The sequence below is a fragment of the Lepidochelys kempii genome, chromosome 1 (genome assembly GCF_965140285.1).
Source record: "Lepidochelys kempii isolate rLepKem1 chromosome 1, rLepKem1.hap1, whole genome shotgun sequence".
Taxonomy (NCBI): domain Eukaryota; kingdom Metazoa; phylum Chordata; order Testudines; family Cheloniidae; genus Lepidochelys; species Lepidochelys kempii.
In genome coordinates, this window is record NC_136380.1 from 46,125,158 (window position 1) to 46,147,834 (window position 22,677).

The window sequence follows — 22,677 nt, forward strand, 5'->3', positions numbered from 1 at the left end:
GGCTGCTACTCTGAACCCCTTCCCTTTTTGTAGCCTGGTTACTGTCATGTTCACGTTCCCCTCAATGCAGCTTCAGATCGTGCATTTTCACTGCTGGTCCCCCTTTGCCTCCAGCTTCCCTTCCCCAGTCACTGGCACCGGAGTCATTGCAACCCCGCTCACCAGCCTGCTGCCGCTGTCCGCCCTGTGCTGGGCACCAGGGTGATCAGTGGGTAACCTCTCTAGCATCACCATTATGCAAAACTTGGGGGTGGGGCGAGGGAGAGACGCCCTTTGGGTTGGAGGCTTTGGGGAAATTGTTGGGGTTTCTCCCTGGGGCGGCGGAAAGGAGGCGTCACGTACCCAGCAAAGCCCTCTGCGCCCATGTTGAGAGAGGAAGAGCCTGAGCACAGAGCAAACCCCGCCTGCCCCCCATCTCCAGAGGGGAATTAACACACCGAGGGAGAGGGAAGAGCCTATGGGCAGCGGGTGTTGCGGGGGCCTCCTCCCCAGTGCGGCGAATCGGGGTCGATAAGGCCATGGGCGTTGGGGGCCTAGCCGCCACCTCCAGCACATGGGGCAGCAGCGGGGCCCAGACCCGGTGGAGGGTGGGCGGGATCCGAGTCCCCCTCGGTCTCTGCCCACCCCGGGCCTTGCCACAGCGTGGGGCGGTAAGAGGCACCCAGGGTAGGCGGCGCTCGCTTCCCCCCTGCCCCCGCTCCCAGCTGCGGCTCGCCCCGCCCCCGGCCCCGCCCTTCACGGGGTCCTCGCTGCCGCGGCTCCGCCCCTTCGCTCCTCCCTGTTCCCAGCCGCGAGCAGCGGATGGGCCCGGCCTACGTCTGTCCCTGAGCCGCCGCCGCCGCGGTGTTTCTGGCCTAGCGGGGGCCGCGCCGCATCGCCCTGCCGCCATGGAAGAGGACATGGAGCTGGAGAGGTGAGAGGGGCCCTCCGGGGTGTGTGTTCCCGGGCGCTGGGGCGGGGTGGGCCCGCTGTGATCTGCCGCGCCGGCCTGGCGCACGCACTTGTTCCCTGTCCTGGTAGGCCCCCTTCAGCCCTGGGGGATGGAGCAGAGGGGTGTGGGGGCGGGGGAAGCGCAGGGATGAAGAAATGAAGAGTTTGGGAGCGGGGTTACCTGGGTAGTTCCCTCTTGAGTTTTAAAAGTTCAGTTCTAGACCCGCCCCTTGACATCCTCCTGGTGGGAAGGGGTCATGGGTAGGGTTCGTGGCCACTCCTGTGCCAGACCTTTGGGGGAGGCGGCCCCACGACGGGCTGGTGCTGGACCCAGTAAAATGCACATTCGTCATGTCCCCTCCCTCCTCAGTCTGGAAGTGCCTAGCTAATCTTTCTGCTGTCAGGTAACAGCAGCTGATTGAGAGCCCACCTACTCGCTGTGGTGTGGGGCCTGAGAAAGTAAATAACCTGCATTTGTAGTTCAGAGGGGCCATTAGAGAGCCTTGAAGAGAGAAGCTGGAGCACTTTTGTTTAGGTTTCAGAGTAGCAGCCATGTTAGTCTGTATTCACAAAAAGAAAAGGAGTACTTGTGGCACCTTAGAGACTAACCAATTTATTTGAGTATGAGCTTTCGTGAGCTACAGCTCACTTCATCGGATGCATACTATGGAAAGTATAGAAGATCTTTTTATACACACAAAAAGAAAAGGAGTACTTGTGGCACCTTAGAGACTAACCAATTTATTTGAGCTTGAGCTTTCGTGAGCTACAGCTCACTTCATCGGATGCATACTGTGGAAACTGCAGAAGACATTATATACACACAGAGACCATGAATGGATGGGCTATTACCAGCAGGAGAGTGAGTTTGTGGGGGGCGGGGCGGAGGGTGAGAAAACCTGGATTTGTGCTGGAAATGGCCCAACTTGATGATCACTTTAGATAAGCTATTACCAGCAGGACAGTGGGGTGGGAGAAGGTATTGTTTCATGGTCTCTGTGTGTATATAATGTCTTCTGCAGTTTCCATGGCATGCATCCGATGAAGTGAGCTGTAGCTCACGAAAGCTCATGCTCAAATAAATTGGTTAGTCTCTAAGGTGCCACAAGTACTCCTTTTCTTTTTGCGAATACAGACTAACACGGCTGTTACTCTGAAACCTGTCTTTATACACACAAAGCATGAAAAAATGGGTGTTTACCACTACAAAAGGTTTTCTCTCCCCCCACCCCACTCTCCTGCTGGTAATAGCTTATCTAAAGTGATCACTCTCCTTACAATGTGTATGATAAACACCCATTTTTTCATGCTTTGTGTGTATAAAAAGATCTTCTATACTTTCCACATATGCATCTGATGAAGTGAGCTGTAGCTCACGAAAGCTTATGCTCAAATAAATTGGTTAGTCTCTAAGGTGCCACAAGTACTCCTTTTCTTTTCACTTTTGTTTACTGTCTGTTGTTCACTGGTGCTGATTAAAGTATTGAAATTTCCTATTTTCCACTTTGTTGTAAAGAGACCCTACAGCGTTCTATGCCATATAATAAAAATTGAATCTTTTTTTTTTTTTTTTTTTAAAAAGGAGTACTTGTGGCACCTTAGAGACTAACCAATTTATTTCAGCATGAGCTTTCGTGAGCTACAGCTCACTTCATCGGATGCATGCCGTGGAAACTGCAGCAGGCTTTATTTATACACAGAGAATATGAAAAAATACCTCCTCCCACCCCACTGTCCTGCTGGTAATAGCTTATCTAAAGTAATCATCAGGTGGGCCATTTCCAGCACAAATCCAGGTTTAGACCTCCCTACCAACACTACAGAAAGAGGGATTCTAGGTGGACTCCTCCTGAAGGTCGAAACAGCAGACTGGACTTCTACATAGAGTGCTTCCGCCGACGTGCACGGGCTGAAATTGTGGAAAAGCAGCATCACTTGCCCCATAACCTCAGCCGTGCAGAACACAATGCCATCCACAGCCTCAGAAACAACTCTGACATCATAATCAAAAAGGCTGACAAAGGAGGTGCTGTTGTCATCATGAATAGGTCGGAATATGAACAAGAGGCTGCTCGGCAGCTCTCCAACACCAGTTTCTACAAGCCATTACCCTATGATCCCACTGAGAGTTACCAAAAGCAACTACAGCATTTGCTCAAGAAACTTCCTGAAAAAGCACAAGATCAAATCCGCACAGACACACCCCTGGAACCCCGACCTGGGATATTCTATCTACTACCCAAGATCCATAAACCTGGAAATCCTGGGCGCCCCATCATCTCAGGCATTGGCACCCTGACAGCAGGATTGTCTGGCTATGTAGACTCCCTCCTCAGGCCCTACGCTACCAGCACTCCCAGCTACCTTCGAGACACCACTGACTTCCTGAGGAAACTTCAATCCATCGTTGATCTTCCTGATAACACCATCCTGGCCACTATGGATGTAGAAGCCCTCTACACCAACATTCCACACAAAGATGGACTACAAGCCGTCAAGAACACTATCCCCGATAATGTCACGGCTAACCTAGTGGCTGAACTTTGTGACTTTGTGCTTACCCATAACTATTTCACATTTGGGGACAATGTATACCTTCAGATCAGCGGCACTGCTATGGGTACCCGCATGGCCCCACAGTATGCCAACATTTTTATGGATGATTTAGAACAACGCTTCCTCAGCTCTCGTCCCCTAAAGCCCCTACTCTACTTGCGCTATATTGATGACATCTTCATCATCTGGACCCATGGAAAAGAAGCCCTTGAGGAATTCCACCATGATTTCAACAATTTCCATCCCACCACCAACCTCAGCCTGGTCCAGTCCACACAAGAGATCCACTTCCTGGACACTACAGTGCTAATAAACAATGGTCACATAAACACCACCCTATACCGGAAACCTACTGACCGCTATTCCTACCTACATGCCTCCAGCTTTCACCCTGACCACACCACACGATCCATCGTCTACAGCCAAGCTCTGCGATACAACCGCATTTGCTTCAACCCCTCAGACAGAGACAAACACCTACAAGATCTCTGTCAAGCTTTCTTACAACTACAATACCCACCTGTGGAAGTGAAGAAACAGATTGATAGAGCCAGAAGAGTTCCCAGAAGTTACCTACTACAGGACAGGCCTAACAAAGAAAATAACAGAACGCCACTAGCCGTCACCTTCAGCCCCCAACTAAAACCCCTCCAACGCATTATTAAGGATCTACAACCTATCCTAAAGGATGACCCAACACTCTCACAAATCTTGGGAGACAGGCCAGTCCTTGCCTACAGACAGCCCCGCAACCTGAAGCAAATACTCACCAACAACCACATACCACACAATAGAACCACTAACCCAGGAACTTATCCTTGCAACAAAGCCCGTTGCCAATTGTGCCCACATATCTATTCAGGGGACACCATCACAGGGCCTAATAACATCAGCCACACTATCAGAGGCTCGTTCACCTGCACATCCACCAATGTGATCTATGCCATCATGTGCCAGCAATGCCCCTCTGCCATGTACATTGGTCAAACTGGACAGTCTCTACGTAAAAGAATAAATGGACACAAATCAGATGTCAAGAATTATAACATTCATAAACCAGTCGGAGAACACTTCAATCTCTCTGGTCACGCAATCACAGACATGAAGGTCGCTATCTTAAAACAAAAAAACTTCAAATCCAGACTCCAGCGAGAAACTGCTGAATTGGAATTCATTTGCAAATTGGATACCATTAATTTAGGCTTAAATAGAGACTGGGAGTGGCTAAGTCATTATGCAAGGTAGCCTATTTCCTCTTGTTTTTTCCTACCCCCCCGCCCCCCCAGATGTTCTGGTTTAACTTGGATTTAAACTTGGAGAGTGGTCAGTTTGGATGAGGTATTACCAGCAGGAGAGTGAGTTTGTGTGTGTATGGGGGTGGGGGGGATGTGAGAAAACCTGGATTTGTGCTGGAAATGGCCCACCTTAATTATGCACATTGTAGGGAGAATGGTCACTTTGGATGAGCTATTACCAGCAGGAGAGTGAGTTTGTGTGTGTGGTTTTTGGGAGGCGGGTGAGGGGGTGAGAGAACCTGGATTTGTGCAGGAAATGGCCCAACTTGATTATCATGCACATTGTGTAAAGAGTTGTCACTTTGGATGGGCTATCACCAGCAGGAGAGTGAATTTGTGTGGGGGGGTGGAGGGTGAGAAAACCTGGATTTGTGCTGGAAATGGCCCACCTGATGATCACTTTAGATAAGCTATTACCAGCAGGACAGTGGGGTGGGAGGAGGTATTTTTTCATATTCTCTGTGTATAAATAAAGCCTGCTGCAGTTTCCATGGCATGCATCCGATGAAGTGAGCTGTAGCTCACGAAAGCTCATGCTGAAATAAATTGGTGAGTCTCTAAGGTGCCACAAGTACTCCTTTTCTTTTTGCGAATACAGACTAACACGGCTGTTACTCTGAAACCTTTTTTTTAAAGGGGGTTGCATTAATGTGGATGCTTACAGTTTCATTTACCTAAACATCAAGCCTGCATGGCCTGGAATATTTGGGAGCACAGGGGTCCCAGTTTACAGAACACAAACGTACTTGCAAGAGACCTTTGACTTTAGTTTGAGAAGTAGAATTGTTTTCCTATTCTTACAACATCAAGTATATTTTACTTTTACCTGTCTTAGACTATATAAGTGGTTTCCACATTGATGTTGAAGCATATACAGTATACTACCAAAAAATATTTAAGATGTACTTTGCAGTACATGGAAATAGGTACTATAGTATTCCAGGATTTCTGAGGCTGCCATTCTTTATGGGAGCCCTTTATCTCCCTATTGCAATATCATTCCTCTGTCCCTGTTGTGAGGCAGTAATCTGATTCCAAGTGGATGCATTCAGGAGAGTAGTTTATCACAGAGGGAATTCAGGTTATTAGTGAGAAAAAACAGGGGCATTGAAGTAGGGAGGTGGTGGAATCTCCTTCCTTAGATATTTTTAAGGTCAGGTTTGACAAAGCTCTGGCTGGGATGATTTAGTTGAGCATTGGTCCTGCTTTGTGCAGGGGGTTGGACTAGATGACCTCCTGAGGTCCCTTCCAACCCTGAGATTCTATGATTCTATGATACTGCTGACTTTCTGTTGAATTCTGAAATCCTCTGTTGGGTTGGCGCAAGTTACCTCATTGTCTTACTCTATCCCATGGCCTGGTTATGATCTACTGGAAAATATAACTACCAATCTTAAAAGTGAGACTAGTGTGCTCAGAAGACTTTTTGGGCATGTGGCCCACAATTGTGGAATTTGCTTCTGGGAAGACTATGAGCCTCAGTGTCTTCATAATAAAATGTAAACTCAACTTTTTCAAACTCCTTACTTAAGGAAAAGCATACTTGTATAAAATAAATAAATGAAACCTCCCTATTAAATGAAGAAAGATGGGAGATTTTCCATGATCACTTTAATAAACTTGTGTTGCATGCCAGTACAGTTATGACTGCAACTAGATCACAGTGGAAGTTGGAAAATTAATAAGCCTTGTTTTGTTAATTGAAATGAGAAAAGCCTAATCTCTGACTTTGTATTTATTATAGTCAAATTGTGACTACATTGACTGGAATAACTTTCAGGGAGAATAAAATGACTGATGCTTTACATTCTGTTTGGATGAGATCATTCATTCTGCTATGCAAATTGACTTAAGTCATATCCAGACGAACACATTCAGTTTAAATGCAGGTTCATTTAGTTGACTGCAGTCATATCAGACCTCTGTTTTACTTTCTGGTTTGGAAATGGACCAGAAACACCTACGTTACTGGTAAATCTTGTTGGTGTTATGCTACTTATTGTAGAATTGCCTGGGAAGAATGACTGAAATAATAGTTCTGCAGCATGACTTGTCAACACTACAACTAAACCATGTATAAACAGAATCTCATGTGAGATTACCTGTTAGCTGTATGTCTAACGATGATAGCATGGGTAGTGGCAAGGCAAGCTTCCCCCACTGCTCGTCCAGTGTGTCTCACACCCAACTATAAGGAACTAACTTGATGGCTCCATTTACAAAAAATAACTTGTTGCCCCCACTGTCTGCCTCCAACTGATATAGTAGATGGGACAAAGATAATAGTTGTGCTGGTGGAAGTGAGGGGATAATCAGGCCTAAGAAAATTTAATGATCCATTTGCCTCTATAATTTTTCAGTAAGGCACCTTTCCCCTATGATCTTAAAAAACGACTACAACCGCACTGGTCTGACATATCAAACTAAATAAGAATATATCATGGTGAGGGGTGGTATTGGCAAAAGTTTGTGAAGGCCGCATTACTTGCTGTAGCAAATCTAAACTGTACCATCATGACTTCTACATCTGCCACACATGTTACAGAAAAGCTATTTTAGGGATGTTTTTAAAGAGTTTTAAAAATATTTATTTGAGCTATTTTTAGGTGCCTTAGCTACCATGAGTCCAAGTGCTCAAGGAAACATACAGGTTTATAACAATGACTTAAAATAGTGTTTTAAGTGTCTACAAGCATTATACATTTAAAGTCTGTTATGGACACCTTCTGGGTCTAGAGCACCTGCTGAGTCCCACTAGGAAGCCAGAAGTTTTCCAGACAAGGGAAAAAATTCTAATTATTTGTCCACATGCAGGTAAGACTACAGTCTGGTGGTCTGACAAGAAAACTTGGTTGTCCCAAGTTTCTGATAGTGACTTCATTCTCTCAGGCAAATTAAATTGAAAGATAGTTGCTGCTTTGATGGTCTAAAGCAGTAATACTCAGACTGAGGCTTGCGAGCTGCAGGTGGCTCTTTAGTGTGTCTCCCTCGGCTCTTTGCAGCTCATGATATTAAAACAATGTGTGATTTATTTATTAACCAATCAGGATGCTTTTACTATGTTACTAACCAATTGTAGTTGATAAAATAATAACACTTAGTTAGTCATTTTGCTGTGACTATATCCATCTATCTTCCCCCATCATTATAGATATATATTCTCCCATCATTTATTTATATATTTTTATATATTCCTCCATCATACTATTTAAATATGAATCGTAGTACTATAATAAATGAAACAATGAATTCACACTACTGTGGCTCTTTTGGGTAATGTTGATTGCTAATATGGTGCCTGATCCACTGAGTTCTGATATCACTGGTTTAAAGACAGTGCTCTACATTCTGTTCATTCTGTTTTGGATTATTGTGCCAGGTTTTCTCACTTTTATTCTCCTTTTTTACTGTCACTAACTCACTTGGTCTTATGTTCTGTATTTTTCTTGCTTTAATATAAATTAAAATGTTACTGTCACCAGGAATGATGGATGCTGAATTGGCTACCTCTTGTTATGTGACCCTTACACAGTCTGATATTTAAAGCATTAAAAAAGCAGTGACTACAAATACCTGCAGGTTGTAAATAAAGCTACGTTTCTCATTCACCTTTGCCACTATCTATGGCAAGTATGCCATAGAGCTATGCATGCTCCCCCCACATCCCCTCCCCCCCAATAATTTCAACTCCTTTCTGATGGAAATTAGAGGCTGGCAATTTCCTCTGAACATCCTATTATTAATTGGAGAATATCCAGAATATAAATATGAAACTTTTCATAGCCTTATTAAGATACTAGGCCAAATTCCAATTAAATGTAATTGATGCTGTGAGTATAACTTACACTTCAAGGGATAGGTATGCAGGGTTATAAAAAAAACTAACAGAAGAGTGTCAAAGTGTCTGACAGGACTGGATTATTTTTCACCTCCACTGTTCTTACTTTTTCTTCCCTGTTCTACACCTTTGGCATGTTAATTGTTCACAACACCATTTATGTCCCTGCTCTGAAGATTTTGCATTCTAAACAATCAAATCTCCTACAGATAAGAGATCCTACCTTGGGCCCTAGAACAACACAGCAAATATGCAGTCTTATGGGAATATATTAGAGGTTGTTGGAGAAAGCGTTGGATATACTTTTCCTCACTCATAATTTTTTCCACAGTTGCCAAAACATTTCACAACTCCTGAATAGCATGTCCTACTAGAACTGCCTTCCAAACCTAGTTTGCAGTGTCATCTATTTGAAATTGTTTGTTGTCCTAGGTGATAAGGCCCTTAGCATCTGGAATAAACTCCTTATAGTATTGTAAAACAATGGGATGTAATACTAAAAACAGTTTTACTTTTTGAAGTGCACAAGTTGCACTTAAAATCTAAATCCTTAAGCTATAAAATTACATGTTAGAAAGGAAGCACAATTTAATAGCTAAAAGTAATCGTTAGACTATAGATCTAGCAATCATAAGATCTTGGTTCTGTGTGTAGGTCTGCCACTTGACATGGGGTATGCAACGTAAAGGTGATCTGCCAAATAAAAACTGAGGATGAATTCCTGTGTGGAATCTTCACTAATCAGACTGTGGGGGTCATTAGCACAGAAAAAAGCTTAAAATAATGCTTTTTTTTAAAAGAAGTGATCTATTGTCAGCCTTAAAACTGTTTAAAGACAGTTTTCAGAGTAACAGCCGTGTTAGTCTGTATTTGCAAAAAGAAAAGGAGTACTTGTGGCACCTTAGAGACTAACCAATTTATTTGAGCATGAGCTTTCGTGAGCTACAGCTCACTTCGTAGCTCACGAAAGCTCATGCTCAAATAAATTGGTTAGTCTCTAAGGTGCCACAAGTACTCCTTTTCTTTTTAAAGACAGTGGAATTCTAAATCAGGTGAGTTAACTCCAAACTCTCCTAAGGCATGCTTTCCATTTGATTCTTATATGCCTATGTGACATATTTGGTATTTGTTTTAATCCTGTTTCTTCGCTGTTCAATGTGGCATTCCTCAGGCTCCATTTTTTGAAATCCCTTTTCATCAGTTTCTGTATATATCCATTTAATTATTTCATGTTACATCCTGGGTGTCCATTGTTGTTAATGTCCCTTATGTATGTACCTCTTCTTGCTGACTCTAGTACTGGCATTTTTGTCCTGTGCCAATGCTTGGACACGTTGTAAAAACAGATGTCAGGATCCTTAGGTGTGTTGAAAAAACAACTAGCTTCTCCAGTTCCAATTACATTCATGTATAATAGAATGGCACTTGTGGTATCCGTAGCACTACCATCTTGAGTTCTGATCTTCAGAGCAAAACCGGGTAGAGCCTAGTCAGTTCTTGAATGTATTTAATGCTGCAGGAAGTGGTTTTGAATATTCAGTCACTACTGAATCAATGCTCCATCTGGTTCTAGGGGACGTAGTATCTGAGCACCAGAGCGTAGCCTTTTATTTTATTTACAGTGAATTTTTTGATGTTGTATTACACTGCCATGGGTTGGGCTCTGATTGCTACGGTTGCAAACTCAACATAGTGAAATTGCTTCTGGAGCTTTTCTCAGATTTGGGGACTCTAGGAACACACAATATCCAAGTGTAACGATCATATAAACACAATCACAAGTACAAAGTCTTATCTGTACTATAAGTTTTGTTAAAGTAATAAGCAAAGTTACAATTACCCGTGTGTTGTCAGATGCTGGCGGCATGTGAGTGTTCTGTCAGTGTGCTGTCCCAGCTCTGCTCAGATAGCGAACACAGCAGACCTCGATCGAACTGCCCAATAAAACTACAGACCCATTTCAGTAGCGAAGGCACTTGGCCAGGTTTATTGTCGATGAAGCATGGTATTATGTCCTATACGTGCTACAAGTACATTTAACAAATGCATGCCCATGACAATGGATGCAGCTCAGTGAATGGCCAAACTTTCCATTTCCCCCTAGGCTGGCCAAAGACACTCCCTCTGAAATTCCTTTTTATACCCCAATACAAACAAGTTACGTACTGCCCCTCTGACTTGGCTAGTTACTGCCCCTCTGATGTGGCTAGGTACCACCCTTTACCATGTATATGTTGGTTCAGTCAAAACATCTCTATCCATCACACTGTCATCCTGACCTTATCTTTAAAAGGGGGTCAGTGTGTCCTTGTGTCATCTTTGGGGAGTGTGTGCACACCATAATTCTGTGTTCTGGTACCACCCTTCTCGAATGTTCTTGCAGGGGTGTCCTGTGCCTAGTGCTGCTTAGGAGTGTGTGTGTTTTTGCAATACCAGCCCTGTTCTGGCCAGGGTCTGTGAGCCTGCATGCAGGAAGAGCCTGACTTCTGCTCACAGCCTGACTTTTGCTAACTTTGCTTTATGTTAGCAGGACTTGACCACTACTTTAGTTCAGGCTTCTTATACCAGGTCTCATGTCTCAGACTCTCTCTTTCTACTATACCAAGCATATAGAAATCCTATGAAAACCTATGGAATTATAACTATAGTCATTGTGATGGTTTCCCCCTGGGGTGCCACCTGGAACTGAGGTACCACTGAGCCCCCTCACCTGCCAGTCAGGACTCCTCCTCATGCTGTTCTGCTGTGACACGCTGAAAAGCTCTGCAGCCTGCACTTTCGCCAGCAGTCATACAGATCAGGACACACGCAGCTGCAGTTACATGCAGGCTATCTGACCAGCTCCTGCATAAGAAGGTTACACCCAAGGTAACTCCCAGCTCCCCTGGCACGCACCCCCTTTGGTGTATAAACCCAAAATTATACTGTCTTGCACTGGACAGTGATCTGTACACTATAAGCTCATAAAGTTCGCCCCGTCCCTTAATGTGGAGAGGAATATGCAAAAGCATTTGCCCTTTGAGCTATGATTCCCATATGCTACACTCCAACTCACTGGTTTAGATAAAGCAGAAACAAATTTATTAACTACAAAAGATAGATTTTTAGTGATAGCAAACAGATCAAAGCAGATTACCAAGCAAATAAACAAAAAATGCAAACTAAGCTTAATCTACTAAATAGATAGGGTGAGAATCTGCTAATTCATATCCAAAGAGATGATGCAAGCAGGCTTCAGATTCTTAAGGGGCAAGCTGCAGTTGCTTTACAGCTTGGGATCCCCAGGTGTTTCATTCACAGGCTAGACATCCCTTTAGCCTGGGTCTAGCACTTCCCCCATTTCAGTCTTTGTTCCTCAGGTGTTTCCAGGAGTCGTCTTGTGTGAGGAGTGAAGAACCACAGATGTCACTCTCTGCCTTATAGCTTCTGCGTATGGTGGGAACCATTTGTTCCAAGGCTTGGTTCCCAGACCAGTCTGTGGGGAAAATTACTGGCATCCCAAGATGGAGGCCAGCATCCTGTGGCCTGGTCACATGGCCTTGTAGAGTCAAAGCAGCCGTTACTTACAGGGTGTTTGGAGCATTCTCAGGACAGCTCACCAGGTTGGAGATAAGCTTCTCCTAAGGCCTGTTGTTCTTTCTAATGGCCCATTGCCCTGAATAGGTCCTTCCCCACCCACTAACTAGACTGAAAGTCTAGTGGGCATTACCCAGGTGTAACTACATTTGAAATACAGATACATAGTCAACATTTATAACTTCAGATACAAAAATGATACATGCATGCAAATAGGATAATCATTCAGCAAATTATAACCTTTTCAATGACATCTTACATGACCCATTTGCATAAAATGCATCATAATTATGCCATAATCATATCATAATAATATCACTGAAAAATATGGAGTGCAGTGTCACAGTCATACTCCCATCCTAAAAGATATTCTAGGGTCTGATGGAGCTCTTAAAAGACAATCATCAGTAGAGGGACAGTTCCTGCTGGGGTTTTCACATAGGTATTCCCTTGGGTCTTCCCACTCCTTACCCAACCAGAGTACTCTCTTTTATATTGTAGTTCTGACCACACCTAATACCTTATGCACATGCATGCAGGTGTCAACCTTCTTTCCCTTATCTGAACTTCCACATCCCGTGAATATTGATTGGGATGCCCCATTTCTCATAGGTTGTTTGTAGTTCCTCTTATTCTCCTTAGCATCTACGTATGACATGTACCCTACGGTCAAGATAGATATTCAAAGGTCTTACAATCGGGTGTCTCGTGGTCTTGGACAATATGTTGCGGCCTATTGCAATACATTTTTCCATAACCTCACCTATTGGCACTTCTTATGCGGTAACCTTGCTGGCATAGGGTTATTCCTAGGTCACGCAAACATGTCAAGTGTTCTTAAACCTATGGCCTAGTCTGGCTAAGCTAAAATCTTACAAGTCTCATCCTGTTGGCCTTGTGTTTCGGCCATGCTTTACTAATACCTAATGCACGCTCATCACTCTTAAATACTTAATCTTCTATTTCTATAATTTTACAATTTAATCTGTTTAGCATACAGGGTGAAATTCCTTCCTGATTCAGGCCTCCTGACCTCTGAAATATGAGGAATGATATATGCTTCAGCCTAGGTAGTGTAATGGTGGTGCTATTCTTGCTCCTATGACTGTTGACTTTGTTTTTGAATCTCATCCCACTTTTCTTCTTCAAGTAGATGCAGCCGTGTGTGCTACTTAGGTGTGTGCATGCCCAGCGCACCAGAGCCAGAGAACTTTGCCCAGCAGTGCCCAAAGGGGCGGCACTCACGCTTTGTGCCCCGGGCAGGGCAGCACCACCCCAGTCCCCTCAGTTCCTTCTCACTGGGTGTGGCTACAGTCAGAACTCCATCCGGTGTTTCGCCCCCTGCTCATTGGTCTGTTTTTGAGAATTTTTTTCTTACATACAGCCGTTCGTAGTACCTCTGGGTAAGTTTATGTTAGTTTAGTTATAGTGGCTATCTACTCTCTCACCAGGGTTCAAGCGCTGACTGTCCTGTGGGGCGGCCATCCCCAGCAGTGACCCCCCTATTGATTATATATGAAACCCATCTATAAATGATAAATGAATGACAAAATGAACTAATTGGCTATAACAGTCTTTCAGATGAGTCTCTAATGGTCCTGGTCAAGTCATTGATCCCAGAGAATTTTTTTAAGAGATGTTAGTCTCTGTGCTCTTTGATAAAATGAGCCATCTCTAGTTTTGTAAGACGCTGTACTGATTTTGGTACCTGATTGTGCCCACCCTGTAAATGGTTGCATTGTAGTTGTGAAGCAATTCCTGTTTGAGTGTTACCTGTATATGCAGTGTTGAGATAGCTGTGTTGGTCCCAGCATATTAGAGAGACAAGGTGAGTGACTTTACCTTGAATGGTCCCTTGAAATATGTGTGAACTCTTTATGCTAAAGGGGAGGGGGGGAGGAAAAAACAAGGGGAAATAGGCTACTTTGCATAATGACTTAGCCACTCCCAGTCTCTATTTAAGCCTAAATTATTAGGCTTAAATAGAGACTGGGAGTGGCTAAGTCATTATGCAAAGTAGCCAAGTCATTATGCAAGGTAGCCTGTTTTCCCTTGTTTTTTCCTAACCCCCCCCCCCCCCCCCCCGACGTTCTGGTTAAACTTGGATTTAAACTTGGAGAGTGGTCAGTTTGGATGAGCTGTTGCCAGCAGGAGAGTGAGTTTGTGTGTGTGTCCGTCCCGGGGGGGGTGGGTGAGAGAGCCTGGATTTGTGCTGGAAATGGTCCACCTTGATTATCATGCACATTGTAGGGAGAGTGGTCACTTTGGATAAGCTATTACCAGCAGGAGAGTGAGTTTGTGTGTGTGGTTTTTGGAGGGGGGTGAGGGGGTGAGAGAACCTGGATTTGTGCAGGAAATGGCCCACCTTGATTATCATACACATTGTGAAGAGAGTGGTCACTTTGGATGGGCTATTACCAGCAGGAGAGTGAGTTTGTGTGTGGGGGGGCGGAGAGTGAGAAAACCTGGATTTGTGCTGGAAATGGCCCAACTTGATGATCACTTTAGATAAGCTATTACCAGCAGGACAGTGGGGCGGGAGGAGGTATTGTTTCATGGTCTCTGTGTGTATATAATGTCTTCTGCAGTTTCCACGGTATGCATCCGATGAAGTGAGCTGTAGCTCACGAAAGCTCATGCTCAAATAAATTGGTTAGTCTCTAAGGTGCCACAAGTACTCCTTTTCTTTTTGCAAAAACCACTAGTGTTGTGCTTGCAAATTTAAACAATATAAATGGTAATAAGCCATTGGACTTGGATGGTTTATACCTCAGAATAATAAGATACGTCCGTGTGAGGATGTAGCAAACCAGTTAGCTTATGTGTTCAGTCAGTCTGGTACCACATCAGAGGATTGGAGGGTGGTTTATATTACCCATCTATTGGTTTTTCTATTAACATGAACCAAAGGCCTATAAAACAGTTAGTCAACTCATTTCTACCTTAGACTAAAATTAACTAGTCTAAAGAGCAGACTAGTTTTTGGCTCAAGGTTGAAGGTACAGGGATTATAAATAGTAAGTTACATAGTTTTACAAAGTATAGATAACATTTTGTAATATGAGTAAGGCTATTGACAAAGAGTGCTATGATGTTGTCAAGGAACCACATAAATGCATCAGTCTTAGGCCTAGTCTACACTACATGGTTAGGCTGATGCAAAGCAGCTTACATCAATTTATTTGTGTATGCATCTATGCTCAAATTGGTCTCCCACCACTGTAAGTGACCCATTATGCTGACATAGTAATATCACCTTCCCGAGCAGCATAGAGCCACAGTCAATTTATTTTACTCCTGGGGGAATTCTGTGCCACTGTGTATGTGCAGAATTCATGTCCCCCACATATTAATTTGCTTCCCCGCAGAAAAATGACTTTCTGACAGGGAAGCAAAGGGAAGCTGCAAGAGCAGCCACCCACTTCCTAGCTGCGCAGGTACATCGTTTCAGGCACCCAGAGCAACCGGCGGAGAGGTAAATCATCGCAGGGCTGGGAACACCCCAGCCTGTGGCTCCTAGCTTGAGCCAGGATCAGCTGCTAGTCCAAGCTGGGCTAGAGGCAGGAGAGGATGGGAATTCCTTTCCCCTACAAGGAGTGGCTGGGGCTGTGTCAGACCCACGCATCTGGACCTTCCATACCCAGACACTCTGGCCAAGCCTCACCCCGTACACCCAGAACCCCCTTAGCCCTCCATACCCAAACCCCACCCCACTGAACTTCAACCCCTGCATTTGGAGCCCCTCTGCCTCCAGACCCCCACCCTGCACCCAGACCATCCCACACTGAGCTCCCTGCACTCAAGCCCCCACCTGATGAGCCCCACCCCCCTGCAGCACCCTGAGCCCCCACATCCAGATCCCTACACCACTGACCCCCAACTAGCTGCACCCAGACCCCCACCCCACCAAGCCCCACTCCCCCAGTACCCAAACCCCCTGCTGAGACCCCCCTGCCCAGACCCCTCCACTGAACCCCAAACACTTTCACCTGGAAGCTACTGCAGAGTCCCATTGCACCTGGAACCCCCTTCCCCCAAAGAGCATCTGTGCATCCAAATCCCCCCACACCTAGACCCCTGGCTCGCCACTGAGCTGCCTGCACCCAGATTGTCCCACACAGAATCCTCTCACCCCACACCTGGATCCCCCCACACTGAGCCCTTCCACACTTGGATCCTGCCTTGTTGAGCCTACCTGCCCCACACCTGGTGCACCTGACACAGAAGGGCAGGGCCCTAGGGTGTTTCTGGGGCAGGTCCAGGCCTTGTGCTGTGTCAGAATCGGGTACAGCCTCACCACTGAGTCTATGTCTCAGGGTTGCAGGTAGAGAGGCTGCAGGGTGATCTCCCACCTTCGTGCTCCCCACAGCCAAGCTGGAGCCTCTCTGCATTTATTTATTGACGACTAAAACTTTTGGAATTTTGAATTTTCTGGTGCAGAATGCCCTCAGGAATAGTATTTAGGTCAACACAGTGAGTGTGTAGACACTGCGTTAATTATGTTGACACAATCTGTCCTCCAGCAGCTGTCCCACTGTGCCCCACACTGACCGCTCTGGTCACCATTGTGAATTCCACTGTCTAGGGGTCATGGAGACCAGATGGTCCTCTTTCCCTTTAAAGCCCTGCTAATTTTTGAAATTCCTTTTCCTGATTTCCTGGCTTGGTGAACACACCCAACAGCTCTCCATTGTTGAATGCAGCTGCCCAATTCGCTGTGCTGGTTACAAGCTCCAGACGTGCTCCTGGCTGGAGCAGACGAGATATTGGATCTCCTGGGCTTGTGTGGGAGAACAGGCTGTTCAGGCACAGCTATGGACCAGCTGTAGAAATGTCGACATCTACAAGCAGATTGCTCAGGAGACGCAGGAGAAGGGCTATGACAGGGACCAGCGGCAGTGTCAAGTGAATAACAAGGAGCTGCAGCAGGCATACCAGAAGGCCGGGGGGCCAAGCTGCAGACCTACTGTTTTTACAAAGAGCTGCATGCCATGCTCAGTGGAGACCCCAGCACAACCCCCAGCAGCCCCGTGGATACCTCCATGGAGCCCAAATCACAAGCCCTTGCTGTGTACACTGAGGAAGGGAGGAGATGGTGGATGAGGAAGAGGTGTATGGGGGACAGGCAACCTATGGATCCAGCTGTGCAGTGAGCCAGGATCTGGTTTTGACTCCACCACAGTCCTGCCAGTCAAGCATGGTGGGGGTAAGGGATCTCATGTAAGTGTGTAGATAGATTTTCAGTAATAGGGATGGCACCCCCAAAGAGGCAGAACACATCTTTTGACTTTACTCGTGCTAGAAGAGGTAGTAGTACAACCAAGAGAGATAGAGTTGGTATCTGCTTTTTGTTCCTCTCCATAGCTAGGTCGGGGGCGGGAGGGATGTGGTGCAGTTTATTTACGTACACAGAGATGTCCCTTGAATCCTCCTGAGAGATCTTGATGAAACTTTCATGGAGGTACTCTGCAGTCCTCCCCTGAACATTTCTAGGGAGGGCTGCCTTTCTTTCTCTGAAGTAGGACACTTTCCCATGCCACTCGGCAATGTCAGCCAGCACTGTTGCAGTACACAGGCTAGTAGCATATGAGCCCAGGCAGCTTCAGGACACCAACAGGAGCTGTGCTCTCAGTGCCTTTGTTACCCTCAGGATTAAGGTATCCGGTAAAATCACCGTGGCCTGTGGAAAACAGCGCCAGTATTCAGTGCCATTGCTCTCTACAACTAGAATCACGCAACCGAGCAGTTCTCTCCTCATTTCCCCAACCCCAGGTGGGCAGGCCATATTCACTGTGGCAAGTGTATTGAATGGCACCGTGCGCAAGCAGTCCACACCGAAAGCAAGAATGTAGTGCATAAAACTTTAGGGGAGCAAGGGAAGTGAGTTCAGCATCTTAATTTTTGCTTTCTGTAGTAAATGCACTGACAGTGATACTACTGTGTGTTTTATCTTCAGCTGCTGCCACTGCAGCGGCCTTCAGGGTCTCCCCCTCCACACCCGTGGAATGCATGAGCCAGACAAGGAGGAGAAAGAAGAGGACTCAGGGGGACCTGTTTGAGATCCTGCAAGCCAGTACTGCATCAGACAGTGAGCACAGGGCTGGAAGATGAACATTGCAGACAGCCTGGAGAATGAAAGAGTGGAGAGGGGAGAGTCCAATAAGTCCCAGTAGGAAAAGGAGAGGGAGATGCACCAGGACATAATGGGCCTTCTCAGGCAGCACATGTGTGCTTCAGACTCCGGTGGACCTGCAGGTTCAACAATCGCATGCTCAGCTCCCTCTGCAGCCCAGCGAGAACTCAATATCAGGATCTCCCTAAAATTCCCTGTGGCATCAGGGGTCGCTGCACTCTCCCTACCATTCCACTCTGCAGGACATTAAAGACAATCACAGCTTCACATACCTATACAGACCTCTGAAAGGCATGGCTGGTGTATGTGTAGCTGAAATGGACATGAATGTTCTTTCCCTTTCATAAGTTCTGTTCTCTTAATTTATTACGTTGTATTAAGTTTTTTAGTGTACAGTAGAATCTCAGAGTTAGAACACCTCAGGAATGATGGTTGTTTGTAACTTTGAAATGTTCGTAACTCTGAACAAAATGTTATGGTTCTTCTTCCAAAAGTTTACAATTGAACATTGATTTAATACAGCTTTGAAACTTTACTATGCAGAAGACAAATGCTGCTTTTATCCATCTTAATTTAAATGAAACAAACATAGAAGCAGTTTCTTTACCATGTCAAATCTTTTTTTAAACTTTCCCTTTATTTTTTTAGTAATTTACATTTAACACAGTACTGTGCTGTATTTGCTGCATTTTATTTATTTATTTATCTATCTCTGTTGCTGTGTGATAGCGTACTTCTGGTTCCAAATGATGTGGTGTTTACCGGTCAGTCCGTAACTCTAAGGTTCTACTGTATTTGTTTTAAATAACACAGGGTTTTATTTTGCACTGATTTTACTACAGAATAAAATCCTGTCTGAAACATAATTCGTCTTTATTAGTTTATTAGCTGCCAAGTGCTTAGAAGTTCTGAAAGCAACTAATTACTTGTTACTGCACAATGTCACACAACTCAGGATCATTCACACATGCAATAGATACATTGACAGTGTTCTATTTCTGTATGTACAGCAATCATCACATGATTCTTGCCAAGCCACCAAAGACTAGGGCCATGTAGAGCACACTACAATAACACCCACTACTCTGGCTCACTGTTAAAATGGTCTTTCAAAGCCTCCTTGAGTTGTATAGCTCGGCATTGAGCTCTTCTAATGACCCTTGTATCTTGCTGTTCAGACTCAGCAGACAACCACTCCACCTCCATCACGACAGAAACTTTTCCCCCTTTGCTTCACATACGTTATGCGTGACACAGTGGGCAGCTATAGCCATTGGGATATTTTTCTCACTAAGGTACAATCTTGTGAGTCAACAATGCCAGTGTTGATTTGTGTTGATTTGCTCTTCAAACAACCAAAAGACATTCAGCTCTCATTCTGCACCTGCTGAGCAAGTCTTCTGGAACTTCCCCAGTGTTCCAAGACTTAATGAAAATCAACATTAATGGTCCAGCAAGCTCCTCTGCCAGTGCTTGTAAAACTATTGGATGCAAATTATGTGGATCTGCTCATTTAAATGTCTGACTTTAGTAGCTTCTATTTAACATCCTCTGGAGAGACTAGTGGAATTGGAACTGTGTTAGCACCATATGATGAGACCATTTCATCTGTTTTTCCCCCATTTTACAGAACAGAAATATTTATTGAACGCACTTCTGTCTTTTCTGCATTATTATTGATAATTCTGTCATTTCCATCTAGTACTGGACCAATACCATTTTCAGTATTCTTTTTGTTTCTCATATATTTTTAAAACTTACCATCCTTAGCACTGCAGGCCATAGATTTCTCATTGTGTCCATTTGCTTCCCTTATCAATTTTATGCAGTTCCTAACTTCTGATGTATATTCATTACTATCAATTTCCCCTTTCTTCCATTTGTTAGGTATATTTTATTTTTTAGAGTTGCCTTCACATCCCCTCTAAACCAGGTTGTTTTTTTAACCAGTACGTCTTTCTTTCTCAATTGTGGCAGTGTGACTTTTGGGACATTTTAGTAAGGTGTTCTTAAACAATTCCTCATTACCATTCACGTTTTTTATTACGGTCTTCCTTCCAGATGATTTGATTTATAATTGTTTCAGCTTTGTGAAATTAGCCCTATTCAAATTCCAAATATATGTATTACTGCTCTGGACTTTATTTTATTTGCACATTATAAATGTGATCAAGTCATGATCACTTTTACCTAAGCTACCATTAATTTTTAGTTTAGTAATCAGTCCCTCTTTATCTGTCAAGATGAGATCTAATATAGAATTCCCCTGTGTTGGATGCAACACCCGAGTTAGAAAATTATCATCCATAGTATTTAGAAATTCCCAGGATGTTCTAGTACCAGCAGCATGAGATCTCCACATGTCATTCAAATTGAAGTCCCCCCTGATCTCTCAGCTTTTTTCCCCTACACATTATAGATAGGTGTATAAGGAGGCGGTCATCCTGTTCCCTAGTGTGATTTCGTAGTTTTTAGCAGACACTAATACCCCATCTTTTGCTTTATTGGTTAGGATCCTGATCCATAAGCATCCAATATAATTTTCTTCCGAGTTATTAGTGACTTGGAAAGAGGTAATGCATATTTGACATAGAGTGCTGCGTGCCTTCATCTTTTGCCCACTTGATCCTTCCTAAATAGGTTATAACCAATGATTTTTTTCACATTCCAATAATGTAAGTCATCCCCACCACATTTCAGTAATACCATCTAGATTGTATTTATCCTCATAAATGAGCGATTTGAATTCCTTGTTTGTTACCCAGGCTCCTAACGTTGTTGTATAGGCAATTAAATAATTTCTTCTTTTTATGTTTTTTGGTTCCTTGATTAATTTTGTTCTGAATATCTCGATTTTGTGCTGATTGCTCAGATCTTCCCTCTTTTTACCTTCCTCTTTTGATATTAGTTTAACACCTTCCTGACTACTCTACCCATCCTGTCCCCGAAGAAATTGGTTCCCCTTCTTCTGATGTTGAGGCCATCCAAACTATACAGTCCCTTCTCCTCACAGAAGGTGGACCAATGTTCCACAAAACCCAAAGATACCACGAAGCTAGCTATTCATTTCTGTCTTCCTTTTTTTGTGGGACAGGAAGGATCTCAGAGAAGATCTCTTGGACAGTCTTCCTCTTCAGCATACTTCAGAGTTCCATCAAGTCTTCTATTACCAGGGAGCTAGATTAATGCCAATATGAATCATCACTAATTGATCCTTGCCTACCTATTATTCTTGACATCTGGTGTTTGTGCTCTGGGAAAGCAGTACACTGTCCTGTTGTCTTCCTGACCCTTGCAGAATGTTCTTTTGAGTCTTCTGAGTATTGACTCTCCAATAAGGATATTTTGTCTTTCTTGGATGGTTGGAAAGCTCTTTGCGGGCAAGCTTGATTTTCTTACAGGTTGGGCCAAGCTGGCATCTACTTGTCTTCCCCGTACAGCTCTCTGTTCTGTTGGGCCTGCTGGATCATGAGAGATATCTTGCATAGTTTCCATGTTGAAGACCTGGTATTGATTTGAAACTTCTAGCTGTGTGGAATTCCTCCTGGTTCTCTTCTCTCTGGTGGCGATAGCCTGCCTATTTTTCTCTGTCTACAGCCATGTAGAGTGCCACCATGTCCTCTTGCCTGTAGTGGTTATGAACTGCCAAGCTTTCGTTCTGAATTTCTCTCTCTCCAGTTCCTTTGTGGCCAGCTCCATTCTTCCTTGAACCTGAGGTAATGGTGTTTCCCAACCCTTGCTGTGTATGATCTCCTCAGCTTCTCTAATTCTCAGTAACATCTCAACTTGCACCTCCAATCCAAGAATCATTTCCTCCAGCACAGACAACAACTTACACTTCATGTGCAGGACAGGAAAGCGAGCCGAGGGGTTTTTTTCATCGACGTAGATAATCCACCTCTTTGAGAGGTGGTAACTAGGTTGAAGGAAGAATTCTTCCGTCAACCTAGCTGTGCCTACAGTAGGGGTTTTGTGTTGTGAAATTTCACAGCCCTGAGTGATGTAGCTAGATTGACCTAAGTTTTAGGTATAGACCAGGCCTTAAGAGTAGATGAGGCCACTGAGAGAAGTCTCTAAATGGAGGAATTCATAAGTTGGTGATAAGCACTATTATTTTCCAGTTTTATGTCCTAGAGCAGACTGTATTTGTAGACTAGTAAAACTTGTTGTTTACTCTAAAATTTGAAATAAATAATGTAAGTGATGTGTCTTAAGTTTCTTTAATGACTGGTGGCTTTTAATATGAGCAGATGTAAGTGACGCATTTGGTAGCTGCTGTTGACTTCCTATTTTTGTCTTGTTGGGTAAAGATTTGGACTATGACAGTGAAAGGGAAATGATGACTAGTT

General features: G+C 44.3%; 2 protein-coding genes across 4 annotated transcripts in view; both read left to right on the top strand.

Moving 5' to 3' along the window:
• The first annotated feature begins 746 nt into the window (after positions 1 to 746).
• POLR1D (RNA polymerase I and III subunit D) overlaps positions 747 to 22,677 on the top strand; it is a 29,876-nt gene continuing 7,945 nt past the window's right edge. For 2 of the 3 annotated variants that reach the window (XM_073340665.1, XM_073340674.1), the window contains exon 1: positions 747 to 913. In XM_073340665.1, the coding sequence (XP_073196766.1) occupies positions 888 to 913 (26 nt within the window). In that variant the 5' untranslated portion in view covers positions 747 to 887. The remainder of the gene's footprint in view (positions 914 to 22,677) is intronic. The other variant, XM_073340683.1, reaches the window with a different exon arrangement.
• LOC140910214 (uncharacterized) lies at positions 2,546 to 22,537 on the top strand. The gene is made up of 2 exons (XM_073340650.2): positions 2,546 to 4,727; positions 18,152 to 22,537. The coding sequence occupies exons 1-2, from the start codon at positions 2,971 to 2,973 to the stop codon at positions 18,252 to 18,254; spliced, it is 1,860 nt and encodes a 619-aa protein (XP_073196751.1). The 5' UTR covers positions 2,546 to 2,970; the 3' UTR covers positions 18,255 to 22,537.